The following is a 27,867-nucleotide window of genomic DNA, read 5'->3' on the forward strand; positions in this document are numbered from 1 at the left end:
TTCCTATTATTTTTTTTCTCTTTTTGCTGAAATGCGCCTTTCTTGAGCACTGAACCATTTGGCGTGATATTTAATAATTATTTCAAAATTGAGGGTTAAAATAAATTTTCTGTCGGGCTGACTCATGTAATTACGTAGTGAACGACAGGAAAATCATTTTTTAGGGGACATGCTATAAAATTTTAAATGCGCATCCATTATTGCTTTTGCTTTTGTAGTTTAATTCAAAGTAGCTTTGCAATAGAATATAAAAATTATTTCATATATAATTAAAAGGATAAAGTTTATTTAAAGCATTTTAATAATGTATCATTAAATTCGATCCGTTCATGTTGGAATAAACTTGTTGTACGGTATGCAAAATGTATTTTTCGTCAATCAGTTCCCAAAAAATTACGAACTGACCTAACACCACCAATAGATTAGTTTTGTTATTTTATTGATTATTAACGTGATGAATGTACAGAAATTCTATACCGTCCGTTGAAATTGGCTACCTTTCGCCAAGCTAAGAACTAACCCTGAACGAGATAACAGTAACCCCAGAAGGTTCTAATCAAATTCTAGAGTTCGGTAAAATAGTTCAAGTCACCAGAGTTATTGTGTATGATGATAAATGTTTATTTAACGCAATATTACTGAAGTATTTTCGTTTGTTTGTTCTCTATAACAAATAAATGTTCACCGACACTTAAAAATTCTATTCCCTACACGATTAAGACTGATTTAGGTTACATTTTTGCATCTGTTTGTGCATTTTTAGGTTATTGTGCAGTTGCGCACTGGATTACGATATTGAGAGCCTACTTAATTTTTCTTTCGGGTGAGTATTTGTTACATAATACAGATTTATTTCATCCATTCTTTTTCAGTACGTTATATTTCTGTTATTTGATATATTATTGCACACCTGAATTTCCTTTAATGATTAAATGAATTCTGACCTTATTTGGTAAGCGTCATATTTTTAATTTTTATTTACTATCACCTCTGTGATAATAAGGAAAGGTTTTTTAATTAAGCAGTCGATTAGGTACATTTCATGAGATGTTGCATAGCTAACGTGACCGGTATCGGAAAAATAACCGAGTAACTGCTGAAAAAGCTAGAAGTTTTACTTTTTAATGCAAATTTCACCCTACCATTAGCTTTCGTTTATATATTTTTAAAACTTATGTAATATCTGATAAGTTAATATTCATTGTATTAAGTTATTGAAATGGAATAATTCATGCAGCCTTTTTTACCCTACATAATAAAGAATACTAAATCTAAAATAAATAAAATTGTCACATCCCATAAGTTGACTTAAAACAAAATGTTGTTGGATGTACTAATGTATACTCACATGAATGTATTGTTATGTATTAAGAAGTAAAGAAGTACTGTTTCCTTAACATTTGCTTGTTTGTAATACAGTTTTGTAGTTTTCTTGTATCTGCATCAAGAAAAGCAAATTGGTATATGTTACCTGATAAATTTTCATTCAGTTTAAATTTTGGTTAGGACTTGTCACCTCTGACAATGCAGTTTCAGTGACATTTTTGAATTTCAGTGTTATCCCTAATGGTATTTTGTGGATTCATTTGCTCAAAATCTCTTTTTTTTTAATTTCTGTGGTTAACATCCACCTCTCCTTTAATTAATTTAATTTCTACTTCATTAATTTCTTTTTCAACCATCTTCCTCTCCTTCATTTATTAATTTTAGTTCATAACCCTCTTTCTTTCTGTTTAGCCTCCAGAACCGCTGTCAGAGGATGATATGTATGAATGTGAGCAAAGTATAGTCTTGTACAGTTCAGGTCAACCACTCCTGAGAAGTGTGGTTAATTGAAACCCAACCACCAAAGAACGCCGATATCCATGATCTAGTATTTCAAATTCGTATAAAAGTAACTATCTTTATTAGGATTTGAACCTTAAAACTCTCAACTTCAAAATCAGCTGATTTACAATAACGAGTTAACCACTAGATTGCAGGAGGTTAAACAATTTCAATCAGCTCATACAGCTGCTCTTAAGCCATTTATTTCATTCCCACAGTTCCTGTTCGGCCATTATCCATCCATAATAATAATCATTAAAAAATAGATCAAGGATATTTTTATAGCTGTCACAATTTAAAAATTAAGATGCTGAATGTTTATTTGAGTTTGTAATTATCAGCTTGTACAAAACAGTAAGGATTTCTTTCATTAACAACTCAGCCATTTATTATAAACATTTATTAGCCATTTATTAGTGAAAAAACATTGATAAAAGAAAATAAATCTTAGCAGACTTAAAAACATGTAAAAATAAACTTGTAAATCTAAGCATTAGAAATAATGCTTGGAAATACTTATGCAGAGTGTTGCACTTTATAGTAGTCAAACTTTGACAATAGGAGTGATAGAAAAGGTAAAAAATAGAGGTGTTTGAAATGTGGTGTTACAGGATGATGTTGAAATAAATTGAAGGAAAGGACCTAAAATGAAAAGGAAAGGAGAGAAATTTGAGGAAGTTGCGGTTTAGCTAATTTAATGATGGAGAAACATAAAAGGTAAACGCTGAGAAAATCAAAGATTCATACCAAAATTTAATTGTATTTGTAAGTTTTTCTCTCAATTATTTCTTTGAAACAGATAATTGAGAATATGTTTTTCCCCACAATGGTTTTTTTTTTTTACTTGCATATGTATTAGTAATTGTCATGTTGTATGGCGAAATAAGTGTAGGTTAAGTTTGGTTTGGTTATACCAGTCAGTTGACTGGTTAGCTATTTAGTATATCAGTCAGTTGACTTAGATAACTCAAACACTTTTTAAAATTAAAATTTTAAGATTACTCGCTTTCAAATTAAATCTAATTGTTTACAAGATCTTTTCAGAGCTAACTATGTGGTTTCTTTTTGAACAGAGTTGCTGTCTTTATTGTTGTAATATAATCTTAAAATGTAATTTGAACTTGTGTGTAATTTAGTAAGTTATTTGATTATATTGTATATTAATTTAATGTGTTTAAACAAATTTATTGTGTTAATGTTGAGGATTCTGATGTTAATTTACTAGTGCTGTATGTAAAATATTCAATAATATTAATATATGCACATGTGTGTTCTGCTTTTATAAGCGATTTCAAAACATTGATTTTTGTTGTTTATAGTGCTTTTTGAATCTTTTGTGGGTGAAGCTACATCTAGTCTGTCTGATTTAGTACTTATTGTATTTGCAACAGTTTATTTTCTATATTGATATGTTTTTATCAGCAAGTGAATGCTTTGTTAGTTTGTTGTTACCTTGCTGTACTTTAAAAATTGGTGTGGTAGTAGTAAGTTTTTCTGAAAATTTAACATTTTTATAATTATTGGTTGATATACATTTCCATTGTATTTTTATATCTTTTCTACAATGTAGCTGTACAGTAATTAACCTGTGCCAGATCTTTTATTGTTCAGACTTCTTTAGTTTGATGGTAAGTATGCTTATATACTTAGTAACCTAAGTAAGTATGCTTATACCAGGGTAATATTTCTTAGTATTTTCTGTGTAAGCATATTATCTACTGAGTAAACCCACTCACTTCAATAAATCCTTAATTACCTGATACACAATTTATAGTATGGTAGTCTGCATAACCCAACCACTTGGATTTTTAAAAAAAATTTATACTAGATTTAATAGATTAACTTTGGTAGCTAATAATTTAAATTATGTTTACCAAATAACAATTATGCATTTGTTGGCACTTAATAATGGAGTATTTAGTATTATATCCATGCAATACAAACTTAATAAAATTTCATCACTGCAAATTATCTTCCAAAAAAAATTATGATAAAAACTTTAATATCAGCATTATTTTTTTATGTATTAATATCTAATTACATATAAAAACGTTTTATTTTTTAGTCAGAAATTATCAAAAATATATTTTTAAATTATATAAATATTTGTTAACTCTCTTAGTATAATAAAGTGAGACATTTTTTAATGATTTCTATCAGTCGTAGAAGATTCAGCGAGACAGATGACTGGGGCAGCAATAGTATTTATTATCTATATGGTTGCTTTCAGTTTTATTGTCACATATCTTACCTTGTTTCACTTTTAACAAGTTTTATCTTCATCACTTGAGTTTTACTAAAAGTATTTTATCCTGAGATGGATAATCACCTGTTGTTTATTATTTAATTTCTGATAAAGTACCTGAATACTAAATTAGAATATTCTTTCTGCTGTCATAAAACTCTGTAAACATCATTCATGACTTGAAGTTTAGGGCAGTGAATATAAAGGCTTAGTGCATCTCCTGTTCTTGATAATGACACTTACTGTAGTCCATGAGAAAAAACATCACTTTCCAAATCTTCAAACTGTAACAACTTTTAAATTGAATTGGAAAGTCAGAAGGAATGATAGGAACTCTTGATATATAATACTATTTTACCTTCACTATCACCTGTAGCCACAATACCAATTTTTATTGAGTGGAGTTTGCCATACTTTTATAAGATCTTAAACCGCTTCAAACAAAAGCAAAAGAAAGATCTTATAATACATGTTTGAATTAAAAACAACACAATCATGGTGAAGAGATATAGTGAGTCAAGTGGTTCAAAAATATATAATAAGGAAGATCTTACCACATAGATTCACTTTTTTAAATTTAGCAATTCCAGCAAAATTAAGAGGAGGATTGTTTTTCATAGGGCTGTAGGGTTCTGTGAAAAGTCTCATTGTCAGTGCATCTGAAGAATTTATCATCTAGCAAGGATTTTTACCTATTTAAATTTGAATTTTTGTAAAATGTGGGTTGCTGTCAAGCAATTTTAAAACAATAATTTGTATTAAATAATCATATGGCACTGAAACAAACCTGAAATAAAATGGCAGCTGGTATAGACTTTATAAAAGTTGAGTTGTTGAAAAACGGTGGACTGATACTTCATTTTAGATTGTTGCATATTTACAATATGTGCTAGAAGTCCTGCGCTGTATCTGGGCCTTGAAAAATTTCAAAGGTGACAGAACAAAATGGAAAATTACAGAAGAATAAGTTTATTAAACTGTGTTTATAAAGTGTACACTAAGATCTTTTAAAAAAGTGTCTACAGAGGCTTTGTTGGGAGAGGAATAAAAGTGGTTTTCATAGAGGTAGATCTTGTATTGTTAATGTAACTATACTTAATCAAGTGATTGGACAGAGGAATGAGTTTGGTTTGGAATCACACAATGGATTTAATGATTATTTTAACCTTTTGATTGTGTTTTAAGGTAGTAGCTCTGGGAAATTATGATAAAAAGGTTTATCATAATTAACCTTTAAAAGTCTAATCTAAGTGAAAGTAATTAAAGGACTATATATTAAAACAAAAATTGTAATAAATGATGGCTTTAACAGTAATGGACTGTTAGATAATTTCTTAGGTATAAGACAAGGATGTAGTTACACTAATACTATAAAACAATGACCGTTCCTCTAATAATGTATGGAAATGGGGTATGGGTTGATCATGTAAGGGCTAAGTCAGAAGTTCAAGCAGTAGAAATGCGATTTCTGAGATCAGTAAAAGTTTATTCTAGATGGGACTGATTTAAGAACATAGGTATAAGAAGGAAATTAGAATATTCACTCTTAATGAACAAATTGTGCATTTTAAGAATTGGCTTCAGCATATGTCTAGATTGGAAAATGGTAGATGGGTGAAGTAAGTGATTAATTATAAACAAAGAAGAAAGATTTGTATGGGGAGACTGCTAAATATATGTTATGATTTCTGCTCAAAGTTGGTACAGTTTTAATACCACCTATCAAAGATAGCAAGATGAAGAAGGAGAGGATTAGATAAAAGATTATGTTTGATATGAATTCTATTTTTTCTGAGTGCCGCCTATACAGGAAGTAAAACGATTTTAATAGCCAATGTTTTTTCTCATATAATTTCATTCAGTATCACAAAAAAAATGAATTGGTAATAACTATCACTCATTTGAGTAAAAAATACGTTTTTAGTGATTGTTTTTTTATGTGGTGATGCATCGGCCAGTAACAGTTAAAACATTATGATTGGTCACGTGATAATGTGTCAATGTGTCACCACAGTACGTTGTCGAATATATTTGCTGTTTTAGTTTATGTTCACCAATTGAGTTAGTAGTGTTTGTGTTACAAGTAGTTCTGTGTTCAAGTCTGTGTTATTCTGCATTTACAATTTTTATATTACATATCGGTTCTGTATTCAATCTTTATTATTCTGCATTTCGGGTTACGTGTTTTATTTATTGAAAAATGAACAGAAGTTATGAATCAATGGATTGTAAATGAACAGAAGTTATGAATCAATGGAAAAAGAATTACAAAAACTGTGGCAGGATTTGTTGTCTGATGAAGAGACGAAATTTTCGGCAATGTTTACCTATCGGACAAAGATCAGCCTTCAACTTCTGAGTCTGAAGCAGAGGAAGATGAACCACCATCTAAAAAGAGAATGTTCATTCAAAAAACAGGTAGGCCTAGTCCTAGTATTACTGACAAAATTAATAATAATAATCATCCTCATCAGAGCTTTGACCTAGATAAAGGTCAAAGCTCTGTTACTACTAAAGTAACTATGGCCCTCATGACCGATCTACTGGATAAGGGGCATACGCTCTGCACTGATAACTGGTACACCTCAGTAGCACTAGCCCATGAGCTACTAAAACGAAACACTCACCTGGTTGGTACTTTGAAACAAAACAGAAAGAATAATCCACAAGTGTAATTAAAAAAATACTTCAAAAAGGGGAAAATTTGGCTGTTGAAAGCAATACAGGTGTAGTTGTGTTAAAATGGCACGACAGAAAAGATGTCCTAATGTTGTCAACCAAACACACTGATGATATGATAGAAGTTCAGAGACGAAACAATTCTGTTTAGAAAGCAAAGTGTGCCGTAGAATACAACAAAGGAAAGGCATCCATCGATAGTTCGGACCAAATCAAGAGTTATTGCTCGTCTCTGAGACGTGGAGAGAAGTGGTACAGAAAACTTGCTGTGGAATTGCTTCTTGGAACCAATGTAGTAAATGCGCTATACCTATACAGTCAGCTTACAAATGGAAAAATGCAAATCATCGCATTCACAGAATTAGTCAAAGAATTGACAGGAATCAATGTTAAGTGACGTTGCTCCTCTTCCAACACCAGTAGACCAACCTCACCGCCTTGTCAATGTTGGCAGACAAGAAAAGTCAAAGGTCGAAGGCAGGAAGATTGCCATGCGAAAAACTACTCAAACCAAATATATGTGTGGTGTGTAAAAAACACTTTTGCTTGGACTGTTTTTTTTGGTGTACATAATTTTGTCTGAAAAGTTATTATTTTTTTTTTCCAAGTTGAAATTTTATTATCTATATTTTATTTTCCAGCCCATTTTATAGCAGATTCTTTGCAATTACTTTTGTTTAGTTTTGTCAATAAAAATAACATCATATTGTAATTCTGATATTCTGCATTATTTCATTACATTTATCATAAAGTGCCATGTGACACCAGTGTGGACTCACTATCAACAGGCCAATAACAGTTTCATGATATACTGGCCATGCTCTTTCACTTGCCATGTGTTTTAATAGGAATTTTGAATCAAGAGCAGAGTTACGCGGCCATATAATAAACCTAACATGTGGTGACACATTCGACTCACGCGGCCATTAGATCTGTAACTCTGTGAATCCACATTGGACTCACGTCACACTTAAAGTGTTAATCAATGATACATGTATGAAAAGTATAAATGTTGTTTTTTTTTTAGCTTGCTAACAAACATTCCATAATCACTGCTTTATAACAAGTAGTGATTTCAATGGTTACATGTAATTGGGTTGATGTTATTTTTAAGTGATCTGAGTTGATAACACAAGAAACAACAGGATCATTTCATAAACATTAAGGGTTCACTTTTGATAATGTTGATCAAAGATTGGACTTTGATCAACATTGTGATTCACTTTGATCAACTTTGTGGATGTGATTCACCATTAGAATCTACAGATTCTAATGGTGAATCACAGAGTGTTAAGTTGAGCTTACTTTTTTGTCAGGTAATTGTAGGAGAGCACTGTTGGTGTAATTTGAAATAATATTATTACTTTTAAAATTTCTGATAATTTTTAATCGAGCTTCTGTCATCTTTACCTGATTACTTATTTTGTGCCCTCACTATTTTTAGCGCCTTTACTATAAATGATCACTTTTCTAGTGTCAAGGGAAAGTATTTCTATTATTCCTGTTATCAAAAGACAAATTTCTTGAAAGGACCAACATAATAATTCGATGCCAGCTTTTCTCAGTTTAACAATATTTATGTAGGCAATTCTGATCCCAGTTGTTTGTACAGTAATTTTTTTTATCTATGTTTCAGGCCACTCAGTTTCAATCAAGTGATTGAACAGAGGAATGAGTTTGGTTTGGAATCGCACATTGTGTTTTAAGGCAGAAGCTCTTTAATCACTTTCATCTAATGAAAGTGATTAAAGGTCTATATATTAAAACAAAAATTGTAATAAATGATGACTTTAACAGTAATGGACTGTTAGATAATAACTAAGACATAGACGTAGTTATACTAATACTATATAACAACTGTTCCTCTGATAATGTATGGAAATTAGGTATGGGTTGATCATGTAAAAGCTAAGTCAGAAGATCAAGCAGCAAAGATGCAATTTCTGAAATCAGTAAAAGTTTATTCTAGATGGGACCACTTTAAGAACATAGGTAAATGAACAAATTGTGCATTTCAAGAATTGGATTTGGCGTACGACTAGATTGGATAATAGTAAGATGAGTGATGAGTAAGTAATTATAAACCAAGAAGAAGGATTAGTGTGGGGAGACTGCTGAAGATATGTTATGATTTCTGCTCAAAGTTGGTACAGGTTTAATACTATCTATCAAGGATAGCAAGATGAAGAAGAAGATTAATAAATAATAAAGGTTATGTTTGATAAGAATTCTATTTTTAAATGAACTCTTTAATAAATGATACACGTATGAAAAGTATAAATGTTATTTTTTTATCTTGCTAACAAAGATACCATAATCACTGCTTTATAACAAGCAGTGGTTTTAATGGTTACATGTGATTGTGTTAAGTTGAGCTTACATTTTTTGTCAGATAATGTTAGGAGAGCACTATTGATGTAATTTGGCATATTACTTTTAAAATTTCTGATAATTTTTAATCATTATCTGATTATTTATTTTGTACCCTCACTATTTTTAGTGCCTTTATTATAAATGATCACTTTTCTAGTATCAAAGGAAAGTATTCTAGCATTCCTGTTATCAAAAGACAAATTTCTTGAAAGGACCAACATAGTAATTTAATGCCAGCTTTTCTCAGTTTAACAATATTTATGTATGTAGTTCTGATCCGAGATGTTTGTACAGTAATTTTTTTTTATCAACATTTCAGGCCACTTAGAAGCACATGTTACGATGTTAAAAACAAATGTAATTACATTGCAAATAAATGTAATTCTTATTTAACTTTTAAGTACAAGCCTTGCTTTTATTTAGTGTTTTTAGTTAAAAATTAACTTTTACAAAATGCTTATAAATACTTAAAGAGAAATGAGGGTTTTTCAATTACTTTACTGCTATTTTATAATGTTTTTTAAAAAGGTTAATTAAGCATTGGTCATGTGTGAAAAATAAACGATTCTTGTATGACAATAAGTGTTTTTTCAGCATTCATGGACCAAATTCATAGCCCATAAATGGAAGACTGCCAAAATCCATTGCAAATAGTACGAATTACATTGATCAGTTGCCTTAAATTTGATTGATTGTTAAATGTCATTCTTGATAGTTTATTGTTTAATTTTTCAGATGTATTATATAAATACAAAATGGATGCAAAGAGTAGAGATAAAGGTGACCAGATTTGTGGAGCGGTCATAAAAGTTGAAAATACATATATGGTATGTTAACTTAAAATATTTACATGTAGTATCTAATAGAGAAACTTTTATTATTTTTCACAATGTTAACTTGAAAGAGATAATATCATGCATGGCTCTGAGCAAGACAGTAACTGTATACCTTACAACCTGATGGTTTCACTTGAAATGACTGAGAATAATATCATTTAAAATAAAAGAATGTGAAAAGTACAATACCAATATAGGTGACAAATTTTATAAACCATCTCTGTACAGGTTACCCGAGTTAAACATCCGATATTGAATGTATTTTTGTGAAACTCTTTGATAAGAATTTTTAGTTTTTTGTATTGTGTGAAAGTAAATTAAAAATATATGCAAAATTTTAAAGTTTTAAAGGGTGAACTTGAAAAAGATTCATTGACAATATTTGGTCAGAATTACAGTATAATATATATCAATTTAATTTGATTTAAGCATTTAATTTATTGATTTTATATAGTATATAGTAAGTGGAATGACAAAAAATAAGGAAATCAAAAGACATTTTTAAATGTAAATGCCAAACAGTTCAAATAAATTTAGTAATTTTTTGTTTTAAATTCCTCTAGATTAAAAATGAATGTTCTAGATCTATTTAAAAAAAGTTTTAATTTAATTGTACAATTAGATTTCTACAGAGGCTGTTAAACAGAAGCCATTAATGATTGGAAAAAACACAAATTAAGTGAACAATTATGTTGTGCATTGAAGAATGTAATCATCTCGCATTAATCTGAAAGTAAAAAGTTTGCCAAGTAAACCAGTAAATTTCTAAAAGAGTGACTAGTGTATTAATTTAATCTTCCTGCCATCTTTAGGTCACTATATGAAATGAACTCCTCTTCTCTTCATGTTCTAGTATTAATATAAAGTATTAATACAGTTAATAAAATAAATAAAACTTTATTCAGAGTTCATAAAAATACACTATATAAATCACATCAGTATAAGACAATACGGTAGTCGTATAAAAAGAGTGAAATAATTAAATAGCTATATTTTTACCTTGTAACCTCTGCAACATTTGTTTTTAAGACAATAAAATTTAAAATTTTGATTAACTGTTGTGCGCGAGTATGATGATAACTAAAGCTTATCTACGTAGTCTGGGTAGTACACGACAATCAATCAAAATCTTAAATTTTATTGTCTTAAAATCACAATGTCACAAAAGATAAGGTAAAAATACAGTTATTAAGTTATTTCACTCTTTTTAGAGGACCTTTTCATCATGGATTTTAAAAATTTTATTTTTTATTTATTACTTTTTAAAGATTAATAATAGGCCCGTGCCCAAGAGTGAGACATTTATAGGCTGATAATGATGAAAATTTAGTATACTTGACCAGCAGAAGTTATTTAATAATCCACTTAGAAACATTAAAAAGCAGTTTTGAAGAAACCTACTGCAGCACCCCGTGGCAGCTTATATCTGTAAAACTAATCTAAGAGTAGACTATAACTATGTATGTAAAAAATTGCATCAAAATCGCCCAACACACAAACACACATACACATGCGTGCATGCACACACATACGCACACACACCATTTCCATTCTGACGTGGGTAAAAAACTATTCAATCGCAACCAAATTTTTACCACATTTGTTGGCATAACTGAGAAGTTTTTTTAGATATATTTCATCTTGAAAAAACCGGCATCAAAATTGGCCTAGCCGTTTTAGAGAAACACATACTGCAGCACCCCCTGTTGGCCTATAATCATAAAACATGACTAATTACCTCCTCTGAAGTGATACTTGTGTAATGCAAGACACCACATAAAAATTGGTCCAGTAGTTTTTGAGGAAAATAGTAACAGATGTACCCACAAACACAGACACAACCTCTTATATTCTGATATATTCTAATATACATAATTAATATATTCTTATATTCTGAACACATGAAACTGTGTTCAGAAATTCCAACATGCGGAAATTCATCATGAATTTCCTCCACATACACGATTATCACAGAATAGCTCATTATCACAGATATCACAAATTGTGTGCAAGGTGGATACCAGAAATTCTCACCAACCAACACAAAGAGCAAATGTGCAGTGGATGACCATTTTGGCTGCTATTGACAACATGGAGATGATTTGTTTTCCCACATTGTTACAGGCGACAAGATGTAGATATCCTATAACAATGCAGAATCAAAACAACAGTCAGTCCAGTGGTGCCATTCAAGTTCCCCAAAACCAAAAAGTTTAAGCAATCTCTGTACTCGAGTCAAAAAATGGTGGCTACAGTTTTTTGGAACGAAAAGGGCGTCAGTTTGGTTGGTTTCATGGAACATGGCTCGATAATTACAGCTGATGTGTACTGTAATATGCTCACTAAACTGAAACATGCGATCCAAAATTGATAATGCAGGAAACTGTCATCCAGCATAATCCTCCTTTACGACAACACGGGTCCTTACACTGCTGCCTTAACTAAGAAGATGATTCAAGATTTTCGTTGAATTTTTTTACCACCCTCCATATAGTCCTGACCTTGCACCTAGCAACTACTTTCCCTTATTACATTAAAAAGTGGCGTGATAGATAACGGTTTGAAAATACAAGGAACTCAAGACTGCTATTGTCAACTTGTTCAATTTCCAGGTGACAAACTTCTATGCAGAGTGGTTAAAGAAACTGGTGCAGCGTTACAAAAAGTGCTTAGAACTGAATGGCAAGAATGTGGAAAAGTGAAGTAGATATATAATCTAAAACTGTAAGTTAAAACATTTTCTCACGAGTTAATTTTTTTTAATGACCAAATGGCCCTTACTTTATGAATATGCCTCGTAATTAGTTGAAATGATTCTATAAATTGAAGGAAATAGTAGGGTGGGAGTTGAGACCATATAGAAAAGAAAAATTAAAAAGAAAATGCGTAATGAGAGTTACATTAGAATTGGTGAATTAGTATAAAAATTAAAAAAATGTATGAAGCAGAAAATTGTGTTAGCAAAAGATATAAATTAATAAAAAATGTAAAGTAGCAAAGTAAAATACTGGTTGAAGGAGAGATAAAGTGGGTTAGAAAAAAATATTTTCACTTGGAAGGAAGGTGGAAGATGTAACATAGAAAACATAGAAAAGTAATAGAAGTGAAGACTGAAGTGAAGGTGCACATGGGAAACTAGTAAAAAAAAAATCAGGTAGCATGATAATCAGAATTGAGGTTGATGAAAAGTAAACTCTGATTCAGAAACATGTCAGTTGCTGTGACAAACTTTTTCTTTTTCCAGAAACAGAAAATGGATTAAAGAACTGAAACATGAATTCATTACCTTCAGTATGAAAATGGATCAAAAGTAAATAACAAAAGTGTGGTAGAAAGAAGCAAAATAAGGAAATAAATATCAGGATAAGAGAATGTAATATACCAGAAGTTATATTTCCAAATTAAGAGTCAGTTTGCTAATAAAAAGTGATAGGTGGTAATAATGAATAATATCGTATATAATATCGATAGCAATATAATAATATTGCTATCAAACATCTTGTTAGCAACCTGTTTGCGTTATTGTTGGCAGTGTTTAATGATGGTTGCCAAAATAAACAATACTATTGGTCATGAGAAGTGATTCAATCTCTCAATACTAAAGTTGTAATGCTTCTGAAATTTGTTATGAATTGCATGTAATTTACAGTCATACAGTAATGAGTGAACAAAACCTAAAGCAATTGTAAGTTTAATGAAGATTATACAAATGCTCATGATGAAAAGAATGGAAAGTTCTGACCTTAGCTGAAAGAATTGTATGCAAAAGTTTTAGAGAAAATCAGTGTTATAGAATTAGTGATTTTGCATAGGAATTGTTTGGTAAAATTATCTGATTATAAACTGTATGCAGGATGGGTCCTAAAAATCTTAATTGATGCCCTCGAAAATCAAAAGATATTATGTACATGAATTTTTGAACAGCTGCAATAGAGAGGGGACAAATTTTTTCCCCATATGGTCGTAAAACATTAACAAGTCCAAACAGCAATCTATGTAATGACATTATTAGGATTACTAAAGAAAAAAATTGAGTTAACTTAGCTTGAAAGATCATGACAGCTGTTTTCTGAGGCAAAAAATACGTCATACTGGGGAATTTTATGGAGCTGGAACCACAGTCACTGAAGAAGTACTCTGAAAAGCTCTTTCAAAACTAAGGCATGCCAATTAGAAGCAGTAATGTAGTAGGATGCTGCCATCAGGAATTGTTTTCATTCATGATGATAGTGCGTGCTTACACACTGCTGCCTGCATTCATCAATACAGATAGTTACTTTTTGATCACCCTTCCTTACATCCATCCAATCCTTGAACCTAGCAAGTACTACCATGTTTTACTTTACCTAAATAAAGGCTTGGTTGTCAGTGGTTCGAAGACAGTGACAAATTGAAAACAGCAGTGTTGAATTGATTGAAATCTCAGATGACTGATTTTTATGAGCAGGGTACTAAGAAGCTTGAGCAGGATGCTAAGAAGCTTGTTCTTAAATATCAGAGGTACATAGAAAACAATGGTGATTATGTAGAAAAATAAAATAGGTATATAGAAATGTATAAATTTATTTTCTCCTCTATTTTTTTAATGCCCCATCAATGTTCCCTTATGTTTTTAAACATGCCTGTTAGTGAAATTACACAAAGGAGGAATGAAGAAATGTAGACAGGCATAAGCAAAGGAGCTTTCTTGCAAAAAACAATTCTATTGCTAAATATAAATCTAATTACAAAGAAATTCTTTGAAATAATTGTATGGAATAAGCTCTTGATGGTAGCGAAACATGGACAACAATTGGAAATATAGGAAGGAAAAGAATAGGGACATTTGATGGGGGTCTGCTACAAAAGGATGTTAAAATTTAAATGGGTTGATAAAATTCAAAATAGAGGAGGAAAGTTTGTGAGAAAATATTTGTACAGAAAGAAACTAGGTGAGTGAGCCATATAATAATGACATCCAATGTTAGTTATTTCAGTTACAGTGAAATGAGAGTAAAAGTTTCTGAGGAAAATACATTGGTATACATAATACCAATGAGGATGTAGAATGTAATAAATTTGTAGGTATTAAAAACTAAGTTCGTAACTGAAAGGAAAATTTAACATCAAAATCAATCTGTCAGTTGACTGATGACTCAAAAATATCTATTTTTCCATTATGCTCTAATTTGATTTTAAATAGAGCATTTTAAAATTTTAATCTACAACAGTGCTGTATGTACGTATTGGTTTTAGGGTAACACATTACACAGTGTGAACATTTTTTATTTGCAACTACCGAAAAGAATTTTGGTTTCTTTTAATTGTGAAGAGAGAAACCACTTTAAAAAGGATTTCTAATTCATCAGTTGTTTTAGATTTAGAGACTTCTTCACTGTATCTTAAAACATCTTTTAATAAAAACCATACAAATTAATCATTCATTACAAAATCCATATGAATTAATTTTTACTGCCAGTAAAAAATACCTACTATAATTAAAAATAAAAAAGTGAGAATTGATTGCAGTATTTTGATTACTATGTGAAAATATAAAATAAGATCATGTTAATAAATTATTAAAAAGGTGATTAAAATAAATTTAAAAAATTAATTATTTGAGTTTTAGAAGAGATATTGTTTTCTGTTATGTATTTGAAGGCTAATGAAGTTATATATGTAAATTTTGTATTATTTCTTGTAGGATAATGATGTGGTTAATAAAAAGAATAATAGAAATGAAACACCTGTAGTGTTCCACTCTGAGGTCGATTTGGACACAAAAAAAGAGGAAGAAGAAGGAAACAGAGAAGGATTTGATGGTATTTATAATAATGAAGAGGAAAACAGACAAGAAAGAACTGTTAAACATGTAAATTTATTATTTTCATGTTACATGTTTATATGTATTTTACAGTGTAGCTGTAAGAATGATATACAAATACCACCACCACTACCACATTCATTATAAGTTTTACTGTGATTTCTTACTGCACAGATTAGGGTAATGGCAACTTACTTACAAAAAGTTATGTCAGTAGATAAGAGAAGTGAATATCAATTATATAGCATTCATTTTTATCTTCCACTATTTTGGTGATCAATACTTTGTTATACTTGCTAACAATCTGGTATAAATTTCAACATTAATTTTTGTTTTGAAATTTTGCTTTGAAATCAGCATATTTCTTTTCTTTTTTTTTTTTTAATAAATTATTGAAAATTTATCAGGTAAGTGATAATTTATATTATGGTCATGATAAGTAATCCTCCCCATATTAACATGATACAATCTAGTAACAAAACCTTACAACCTTTATGCAGTTATTACCTTGTAATGCTGACTAATCTTTTATGGTTTTCATCAAAGGCCTTTTATATTTCTACACTTCTTCAGCAACAGTATCAGTACTTAATATTTAAAAAATATTAAAAGTTATGAAATTAAAAATATAGAAATGTAAGGGTTTGTTGCTTTTTAGGCAAGTTTAATTAAACCCATTTAATAATGTTGGTTACTGAACTTGTCCTAAAAGTTTAAAAAAATTAACAGCGAAGTACACCAATCTAATAGAACAATAATGTAAGAACAATAATAGGCATGTAAGAGCATGATACATTTCCAACTCTACCTTTCCATACCATGATGCCTTTCTTGAGCATTTTATATGAAGATTAGTAGTCATATAAATGCCAGATTATTAATTAAAATAATGAGTTTCATTAAGCTATTTGCATTAAATTTTTAATGAAATTAATATGAAAGTGTTTTTGGATGTAAAACACTTGGGGGGGATACTGGCTGCAGTTGATTTTCTTCTAAGTAACAGTTCTTATCTATTAACCAAAAGGGAACCTTATGCCAAAGTCCAAAATTAAATTAATTTAAACGTTCTAAAGTTTAGTCCTTGCCCTCCTAAATTATTTTATTGAAATATATCCCCAGCAAGTAAATAATATTGTGAGGTAAGGAACCCCTTTAAAAAAATTCCTATAAATGTTTGTATGAAAATACTTTATTTTAATTTTGATTAGTTGAAATTCTTTCTCTAAAATGAATCCTCATAAGTGTGTAAATGATTTGGATAGTTTTGTTATTGTATGCGTGATGAGTGTATTGTAAAATCACATAAGAAAAATATTACACCTTTAAGAAAAACTTTTCATTTGTGTTTAAAATTGGTTGATGAGGATAAGACATCGGCTTCTCATGTAACTGTGAAATCAGCTTAAGAGGATGGCTAAAGGCACATGAAAGGCCTTGCCTCAAGATTGCAAGGTTTGAATTTACTTTATAAAAATAAAAAAATCTTGGGCTATTGAAGCTGACAGAAGATTTTTCTGAGAACTATGCAATAAAGCTGACAGAGCATTTTTCTACTTTGCTGAAGAAATTAATTTAGTGTACAGATATTGCTGAGCTTATGTCATAGTTAGGGCAAGTTCATGAGCCTGAGGCGTATCTTTTCATTGAATCCTCTGAAAATAGCTTAAAAACAGTTTTCTTCATAATGTAATAAATATTTTCTTGTACCAGTCTGTTATGGAAAGAAAATTATGTTAATGAAAATTGTTATTGAAAAAGTAAATTATAAAAAGCATAGTTGGAATGTGTGTGGATACTTAAAAGTAATAGCTCTTTTGTTAGTCATGCAGTTAGAGGATATAAAATTCTGTAGTTTTATTTTAAATAGGACAGCTGAGCTAGGGATTAGAATTATGTTGTAAGCATAATGTTGTAAGAAAAAATATTACTACCGTGCCTTCATATCAATCTGGAATTAATAGAAAATTCTGTAAACGTTATGAAGAAGGACATTCAAGGATTCTTGTACATAAGGCAATTCCCTAAATTATGTGAACCAAGAATTAAAGAAGGGATAAGTGAACTGGTCAGAGATGAAACGTTTAATGTTAACTGATGTAGAACTTGCTGCTTGGACAGCTTTACACAGAAAGTTTTCACAAGTATCTTTGAAAGCTGTACAAGCAGCAAGTGTATTTTATTTTCTGTGTATTCATAAACCACAAAATATACTCATTAATATATAGCCATAATCAAATACTCTTATATTGTGGATAAACTGATAAATTCTACCAGAACTATGCGATAAAATATGTCAGTAAAAGTTAATTTCCTGCATTCATATCTGGATTTCTTCCTGGCAAACTTTGGGGCAGTAAACATCGTCATCAAAATATTACAGTGTTGGAAAACAATTTCAAAGGCAAATGGAGAGTGTTAATATGCCAGCTGATAACTGTTGGAGTTTATCCTAGGCTACCTGGGATGTAAATATGACATCCCATAACATTATTTGAATCTTTTATGAACCTTTAATGTACCATTCTATTAAAAATCATCTATGAAAGATTATATTTACAGATCTGTAACCTACACAAAAAAAAGTCAGTGTAGAGAAAAGTATCACGCTTAGAAAAAACATTAAAAAAGTCTTCTTTTGTAAATTTTTGTAACACTTGCAAAAAAATATATAAAAAAAGACTTCAAAAATATGTGTTCCATATGTTTTCCACTATAATATTTTACCATTGGAGATTAGTACAATTATATAATATTATATATTATTAAAATAGTTGATTGTCTTGGGAACAATTTATCCAATTTTATATGAAATATCAAAGTTCAGTTTTTCTGAATTTGTTTTGTACTTGTCGATTCAAAATATTACATAAAAAGTGTTGTAAGATGTGCTTTCTGTTTAGACTTTACTATTAACCCAGTTAGTAATGGAATTATTTGGTTAAATTTCTGCCTTAAACTAAAGTATCCTCATAGTTCATAAAAATATTTGTAAAAAATTATCCAGATTGGCCCAATGATCTTTCAGTTTAAAGCCATCATCAGTACAGTCATACACGTGGACATTTGGATTTTTAGTTATATTTACCACAAATTTGTCTGTTTTAGGATCGTGAACAGGCAGTATTTGTGAAGGTTGAGTCGGCTCATAATGATTCATTTAAAAATGAAAATGAAGAATTATCAAATGATGAAGTGGAGAAGGAGGAAGAAGAAGATGATGAATCTGATGCTGGTGGTTGGATATCAGGGACACTACCACCCAATGTATCTGTTCCAGAGGTACTAATACTGATTTTATAACTGAATGACAACAAATTTTGTTGGAATTAAAATAGCACATAATTCGTTTGTGCTTTGTAGTTTAGGAAACATGTATTAACATCGCTATTCAGATACATCATTTCTGATTATGTCACTTTACTCAGTTGCTTTACTTGCATTCAGTCACAAGAACATTTGTCTGTGTAAATTAACAAGTACGAGTACTTATAACATGTTGCTTCACTTATGTTGTGAAACTATGTGTTATATATATTACCTTATACTAAGTGGTTAGATTAAGCCAATATGTAAGATATATAATGTATTGAACTTGTCTGTAGTATGTTTTCTTACAAAATCTTCAAATGTTTATTAGGTGATTTATCAATCATCAAATTTTTGAAGACATACCAATACCCATTTCTAATAATTCTAATACTGTTAATGTTTTTGTTTAAAATTCTGACCTTTGGATATTAAAACAATAATCCCTGACTTAATCAGATCTAGTTTTATCTCCTTCAAATGATGATTTTGATTCAACATATTTAACCTAACACATTTTATATTGTACATAACATTTGTAGAAGACTTGTTTCAGATTGGCATTCAACTATCATCATGATTTTCATTGTATCTTATGAGCTTGTAATCTAGAATAGAACAGCAATTTCAGTGGAAATAGACAATCATGGGAAGATGTATGTAAAAATTAAGATTTTATATTTAAAAGTCCTTGCAGCATTCTGCAAAGCTTCATATGGTTAATTTTACTCATTTTTTGTGTGCAATCATCATAAATAGGGTAAAATAATTTATAGAGTATTTAGTTTATCCTTTAAAAGTTTCTAAATTTACACGAATGTTTCATTAATTCTTTTAAGAAGTATGTGATACCTGTTTTTAGCAATATTGATATTACAATGATGCATCCCTTCACAAGAAAGAAAGCAAAACAGACAATACTTAGTTAAAATAAAATATAATTATGATTAAATAAAAATTTGTTGTATACTACAGATTTCATCTGAACACACCTTTTTTTCAAGTTTTATTTATTTTCTCCTCACTCCATAGTCATTCAGTTGTTGGGAATCTGGTTTGTGTGTATGCACAAAGTTTGATCAAACAATATGCAGAATTTTTGTTTCTGAAAAAATTCAATAATGATTCAGTATTGATTTTTTTTTTTATCAATATTGATTTTGTTACCTTCAAAGTACTCCTTTTCAAATATAATACATTTTTGGCAGTAGTTTTTCCAATCTTCGAATCGCCTCCTTTTTTTCTGTTTAGCCTCAAACCACCATAAGGTATTACTTCAGAGGATGATATGTATGTAAATAAAATGTAGTCTTGTATAGTCTCAGGTCGACCATTCCTCCTGGCCTCTGTGGCATGAGTGGTAGCATCTCAGCCTTTCATCTGGAGATCCTGATCAGGTATAGCATTTTTACGTGCTACAAAAATTGTCATTCATCTCATCCTCTGAAGTGACACTAAATGGTGGTCCTGAATGATAAAAAAAAAGTATACCATTCCCGAGATATATGGTTATCTGAAACCCAACCGGCATAGAACACCAATATTCACAATCTAGTATTCAAATCTGTATGTATAAAAGTAACTCTGGAATGCAATTGCTGGTATGGCAATTAAGTCTTTCAATGATTCGGTCTTTACCACTTCATTGTTGAAAAAACATCTTTCATGGTTCTTTTCATCTTTGGAAACAGGAAGAAGTCACTGGTGGCCATGGCCAGTGGAGGCTGATGCATCATAACTATTGTTTTTGGCCAAAAATTCACAAACAACAGCGAAATGTGAGCAGGTTTATTATCCAGGTACAGCTAAACATGAATTGTTTTACCACAAATCTAGGCATTTTCTTCAAATTGCTTCACGCAAATGACATAGAACTTTCATGTAGTAATCCTTATTGACATAGTTTGATTCAGTGATTGTCCATAATCATTTTCTTCATTTTTTCAATGTTGTCATTGTTTGTTGATGGGCTGGGATGTCTAGGGTGCTCATCATCTTCAACATCTTCATGGCCCTCTTGGAAACATTTGTACCACTAGTAAATTCTTTGTTCAATTTTTTCAACAAGTTAAAAATTGTGTCTTCTACAACAAAAAAAAATTGTGATAATTGGACTTGTACAGAGCCTGGGAAATTATAAAAATTTTGCGAATTTTTTTATCAAACCTCTTATATTATATATATATATATATATATATGTTATTTATAACCTGTACTGTACTCATGATAATGTACTTATGTAATTTTTTTTTGTAGCAAGGCCTTTTTATATTACTTGACTTGCAATATTGTACTGGAAATTGTATGTAATATAACTAAGTTTTTGTGTGTTGTTATAGGTTAATGGCCAATCAAACAAACAAGATGCTGGAAAAACAGATTCACGTCGACATCATTGTACAGTTTGTGAAGCACGATTTAGTCGGACATATGATCTTTACCGCCATATGAGAAGACATACTGGAGAGAAGCCATACAGTTGTACGGTTTGCTCTAAACCATTTGCCGATCATAGTAATTTGCGACATCATATGAGAATACATACTGGGGAAAATCCATATAAATGTGATATTTGTGGGAAGTCATTTAAACAGTTAGGTCATATACAGAGTCATAAATTATCTCACAGTGATAATAAACCCTTTTCCTGTTGGATGTGTGGTAAAGCTTTTAAACAAAACAAATCACTTATGCTTCATATGGAAACACATTCCATTGATTTTATTGAACCTTGTAAGTGCAAATTATGTGATAAGTTGTTTACAAACAACCTTTCACTTAAAAGACACATTGCTCTTCATATTAGAGGTAAACCTTTTACTTGTGCAGTGTGCAACAGATCTTTTACAACTAAAGAAAGTTTAAGAGTTCACATATCAACACATTCCGATGAGAAGCCATTTGAATGTGAAGTATGTCAAAAACTTTTTCGCGCTGAAGTACAACTGAAACGGCATCAGTTTATTCATGAAGCAATTGATACGAACAATCTTTTATGTAAAATATGTCAGACTTCTTTCAATGATGCATCTGATTTACGAAAGCATTTAATGTGTCATGATGAAATTAAATCTTATACTTGTACAGTATGTGATAAAAAATTTAGAGAAAAAGCAAATCTTAATAGGCATATGATAATTCACACAGATTTGAAACCATTCCCTTGTACTGTTTGTGGTAAATCATTTAATGTTAAAATGAATTTAGAACGCCATAAAGAAACTCATACGAGGTTAACAACTCACGCTATTACACGTGATGGCATGTATCCGTGTTCAAGTTGTACATCAATATTTACTACATTATCTGCTTTGATACAGCATAGAAAAGTTCATACAGTTATGTTTGAACGCAGAATGTACTCATGCACTCTATGTACTAACATGTATGCTAGACCGAGTGCATTACAGAAGCATATGTTGACTCATTCTGGTCAAAAATCATTTTCATGTATGCACTGTGACAAACGGTTTGCTCAGCCTTATAATTTAAAAGCTCATGTTAGAATTCACACTGGAGAAAAGCCATATAATTGTCCTGTTTGTAAAAAAACATTCCGGTTTCGTAGTGGGTTAACGCAGCATATAAAAACGCATTCAAATTCAGTTCCTTTATCAGATAACTGTACATTGAATGAACAGTTTGTGAATGGTGTAAATAGTGAACAGACTACAGAAAGTGTAAATACAACTGTAACAAGATCAGATCTATAGTAGTAGTTATTCATAATACAGATTTTAATTTATTTTGTTGAATAGTGCAATAAAAATTGTGATATCTAATTAATCTTATAAATATAATTTCTTTTTTCTTCTTGCAAAATGTTATATTACAATATTAAAGAATTTGAAAACCTGTTTAAAATAACTTCGTTTTTGTCTTTAGTTCCTTTTATTGGATAAAATGTGATTTAGCCATATTACTCCCATTACTTACAATGTTTTAAATGAACATCTTTAAAATCTTGCATTTGTTTTATATTGCAAATTAAAAAAACGTTGTGTTAATCTGTATTTTTATTATTTCCATTTTGCATCATATTTAAAGAATTTCTGTAGATATTGAATATGAAAACATGCCTCATGTTTTTCATTGTAGTCTTGCGAAAATAGAAAATTTTATACAAATTATTTTGTTGAAACAAAATTATCTATTTATGTTTACTGGGTAACACATTAGATCTTTTTTTTCGTCGAATTGAATTGAATTATTTCTTATGCTACACTTAGTTTTCATAGTCCTATACTTTTGAAATTTTTTTTACATTTTAGTATGACATTTAAATATTTATTTTTTTGTTTTTATAAAAAGCATGTTTTAAAAAAATTGTATTTTCTTTTTTATACCTTTTAGTCACAGTAAATGAAATTTTTATGAAACACTAGGTAATTAGTAAAGTAAATTTTATGTAAATTTTACATATTATGTAATTACAATTTTTTAGTATATTTTCATTTTTTTAGGATTATAAAATAAAAATCAAACAAATATCAAATTTAAAAAAATTAATTTCTAGTATATGCTTAAATATCAACTAATTAATCACATTTAATTTTATAATTAAACTAAATTATTTATCCCTATATGTAGACTAATCAAATTATATTTAAATTTACAGTCCATTTTCTATAAAGTATCCTTGTTACAAGGTTTTTTACCAGTTAATTTTGAATTGTCCAATACTTCAATCTGAAGTCCATCAAGAGATCTAAATTTACTGAAGCTAACATATGCTGCCCTTCAGCAAAGAGTTTTGGACTCAAATAGACAACAGCATAGTCATCAATACTTCCTTGCATTTTGTGCACTGCGATGTCCATGACAGAATCAAAGGTAGCATCTGCTGTTCAACAATTCCGTAGCTGTACACAGCAGGAAACTGAATGGCTTCAGATTTATTATGTGAATCCATCTCTTCCAAAATCTTCCTTCTTTTTCCAATGAGTCTGAGAAATACCATTTATGTACCCCCCCCCACAAGTGGAGGAGTGTGATTCACACAGGTTCAACTAAATGTTAAATGCCTATATGTGCCCGCATCCTACCGACAAAAACTCCTGGGACCACACACGAAGAGCATTATGTCTGGTAAAGAGGAGTGTCATGCTCTCAGGCACCGAAATGCGGAGTGCCCACTGCCTCATTGCGCAGAGGCAACCCCTGCATGCTCGGGGGCTCCCCTAAGGGCTCAGCCATGGATCTATCCACCCCGGCATTTTCTGACATTTCATTTCCTGGCAGGACTCTTTATAAATATGTAGCTTATCAACAGCTAAGGTAATATGTACCTTCTTAACAAAGTTCTCAAGCACTTTCCATTCTTAACTCCTTTTAGCATTATGCTTTGTGTGTCCTGTGGATGTAACATGTCTTCCAAGCCTAACATATTTAACATCTCCCTGTGTTCTTCATCAAAGCGCAGGCAAGAAAAATGCACGTGGGCGAGAGTCTCCTCATCGCAGTCAGGGCAGCAATCCACTGCCATGACCCACCAGGAACTGTGTTAAGCTGTATCTCAGCGAGCCATGTATCTATCTTTCATCAACTCCCAATGTTGCTTATAAGGCCATGGGTCCACTGACCTTTAGTGGCTCAGTCCCATCATTCCTGCCAAATCTCCATTAATTCTTCTGTTATCTGGTATGTTATGTGCTTTTTGTCTCAATGACAGGGGCCTTTTCTTCTGCAAAATAACCAAATCTATCAGCGTTGCACCTACCAGGATTCAGCTACCTCCTTAGAGACTCTTCTATAGCTGCTATGATTCGCAGACAACAGTCTATGAACCGACTGGTCTCCACGATATTTTGCAAATCTCATTACATCAGCCCAAGGCTCTACCCCATACAGCGTTGTAGCATACATCACTCTCGCTAATAATCTTCTCCAATGTATAGTCTGTCCATCAGTATTAGGTAGGAGGTCAGCTATTAATCTGTTAATATCGGCTTTATTAGCTGCCTCTACTGCATGTGTGCTAAATCTTAACCTGGTATCTATCCATATGCCAAGGTGCTTTATTGCCGGCCTCGACACTATACTTCTATCCTCTAATATTACTTTGAGGATCGGTCTCTTTAAGTCTAAAAACATTAAACTCTGATGTTCACTTGCAAATCGAGCCTCGTGCTCGACAGTTGACTTTGCTGCACGAATTTTAGCTTTATGCTTTAAATAGCATTGGCATTCACTTTCAAATACAGCCTTGCACTCCAGTTGACTCTGCTGTACAAATCTGTGATGTCTAAGTGTCAATCGAACTTCTTGCTCTTTTAATAGCACTGGTGTTCTCATTCTGAATTAACATTGCACTATTGAACAAAACTGTGATTGACACTCTCTTGTGAATTTCTACGATTGAAAAAAATAAAAAAAGCTTTTTGTGTACCCCCAAAACACAATATAATTTTGGATAAATCATTCATATAAAGAAGTATAAATCGTTTGTGCATACCTACCTATTGCACAAGTGTACGACATCGTAGAACAAAAGTGAATTAAAGAAAAGCGTGTAAAAAAATATATCGGGCATGTATGCCTAGATGTACACTAAGCCTCATTCATTTTTACTTGTAAGAATATTCAATGAAAAACAAGAATTTGAAAATAAAGAAATGTGTCTTCTTAATCACTTCCACATGTAAAAAAACCACAGAAATACACAGTAAAAGTTTAAAATAATAAAATCCACTGAGTTAATTACATCATAAAGAGACAATGAGATGCTATTAAATAATGAGACTAATGCTGCAACATAAGAACTGGGCATGTGCCAATTCGTATGACCAACAGCTGTGTAGAGTGAAACCTTCTCTTTTGATTGTTGCAACTACAGTTTCTGTAGACATATTAGTCTGGCCGTGGCCTTCATTTGGATTAAATCTGTTTTTTGTTTTGCTGAAAAAATGTTTTATTAGAGCAAAGAATTGTCGTGAAATTTCATATGAAACTTGAAAAAACCACTACTAAAACTTATCTTTTATTAAAAAAAAGTATGGCAATGAATGTTGCCATAAATGTATGGCATGTGCACAGGTTGAGTAGTTTAAGTGTTTCCAAGATAGACAGACATTGAAGATGTTTGCACAAGTCACCCTTCCATGTCAAAAACAGATAAAATATTGAAAATATTGGTAATCTGATCTGATCTGACCATCAGTTAACTATTCATGTGATTGCTGAAACTGCAGGAATTGACAAAAAATGCAAAAGGCAAATTTTACATAATTTTAACATGCAAACAGTGTGCATGAAAATGGTGCCTAAAATTCTCACAATTGAACAAAAAGAAGCTCGTGAAAATGTTTGTTCTGACTCTGAATGCTATTGAAAATAACTCAAACTTTTTGGAAAGAGTGGTAACATGTGATTGATTAATCTTGGTTTTTCACTTATGATCCAGAAACTAAGCGTCAATCGATGCTTGGAAGGCCCCCAAAACTTCACAGAGAGCTAATAAAGCTCGAATGAGCAAATAAAATTCAAAGCGATGATTGTATTTTTCTATATTCATGGGATTGTGTACTTTTATTGGGTTCCTAACATCAAACTATTAATCAGCATTACTACCTTGAGGTCCTTGCTCAACTCCGTGAAAATAAGAAAACTCGAATTGTGGAAGAACAAGTCATGGGTTTTTCATCAGCACAACGCATTGTCTGTCAACACATTTCTGGCCAAGTATAACATCCCAGTGTTAGACTTATTAACACTTTTTAGAAGTATAACATCCCAGTGCTGCCTTATTCGTTTGACCTGGCACTATGTGACTTATCTGTTCCCCAAGGTCAAATCTGCATTAAAAGGAACAAGATTTCAGACTGTTGAAGCTGTGAAAGAAAAAGCGGTACGCGTCATGAAAGAGCTCACAGAAGAAGACTTCCAGCACAATTTCAAACAATGGAAAATTCACATGGAGCATTGTAGGGATAGAAGAAGGGTGTATTTTGAAGGGATAATAACTAAATATGTTTAAATGTAAAATATTTTACAGCATTAGTTTCTCGTTATTTAATAGCCACACCTTGTATCTGTGTTTGTGATTGTAAACATTTATAAAATTGGAATCTAACAAGCAAATGAGCGATGGAAATTTGCTTGAGTGGGCTTAAAGAAGCATTATTCCAGATCTATATGTTAATAAAAAATAATTTTTCAATAATAAATTGAAAAATTATTGGTCTACCTTTAGGCCATTTTTTTAAATGAAATTTCCTGACTGTTGCAGGATGTGCCTATATTTCAAATGAGCCACTTTCATTATTGTTGGGAGAATACAAAAGTCTTAAATTACCCAAAAGGTGGTCTTTTAATACAGATTTCATCCAGAATGGAAAATATTTCTGGTGGAATCTACATTGCTGTACTACTCAAGAATTGAGAAGACTGTCACAGAATGATGCTCTAGCAAAAGATATCTTAAAATTGTAACTGTTTAGAAACCTAGTAATTACATCACAACAACTAACATTTCACAAAACATCTGAAGAATTGTGGTTTCAATTTTAAAAATGGGACAATTTCATAACCTTGAGTAATGTTATCCATTACAATTTACACATGTAGAATACACTGCAAACTTTGCTGTCTTGAATTTATTGTCTCTTGAACACAGAACATACTGCTTACTTTTAGCAGCTCCACAGAATGATCAAACATTTGAAGAAATGATGGTACCAAAAATTGACAAAGTTAATGAATCCCTCTTAGCATTATAAGCTTAAGTTGCAGAAGGTGAGGGTAAAACAGCTCTATATCTCATTTTCAGACATTAACATAAGTAAAAGAAAATAAAC

At 31.0% G+C, this 27,867-nt stretch overlaps 1 protein-coding gene across 1 annotated transcript in view; it reads left to right on the forward strand.

The window, feature by feature from the left end:
* Nucleotides 1-455: 455 nt before the first annotated feature.
* The window catches only part of LOC142317706 (uncharacterized), a 63,792-nt gene continuing 36,380 nt past the window's right edge, over nucleotides 456-27,867 (forward strand). The window contains exons 1-6 of the mRNA XM_075354253.1: nucleotides 456-823; nucleotides 2,439-2,544; nucleotides 9,860-9,951; nucleotides 15,644-15,811; nucleotides 18,872-19,045; nucleotides 21,412-22,784. Of these exons, the coding sequence (XP_075210368.1) occupies nucleotides 9,880-9,951; nucleotides 15,644-15,811; nucleotides 18,872-19,045; nucleotides 21,412-22,784 (1,787 nt within the window). The 5' untranslated portion in view covers nucleotides 456-823; nucleotides 2,439-2,544; nucleotides 9,860-9,879. The remainder of the gene's footprint in view (nucleotides 824-2,438; nucleotides 2,545-9,859; nucleotides 9,952-15,643; nucleotides 15,812-18,871; nucleotides 19,046-21,411; nucleotides 22,785-27,867) is intronic.

The sequence above is a fragment of the Lycorma delicatula genome, chromosome 1, assembly GCF_047948215.1.
Source record: "Lycorma delicatula isolate Av1 chromosome 1, ASM4794821v1, whole genome shotgun sequence".
Lineage (NCBI taxonomy): Eukaryota > Metazoa > Arthropoda > Insecta > Hemiptera > Fulgoridae > Lycorma > Lycorma delicatula.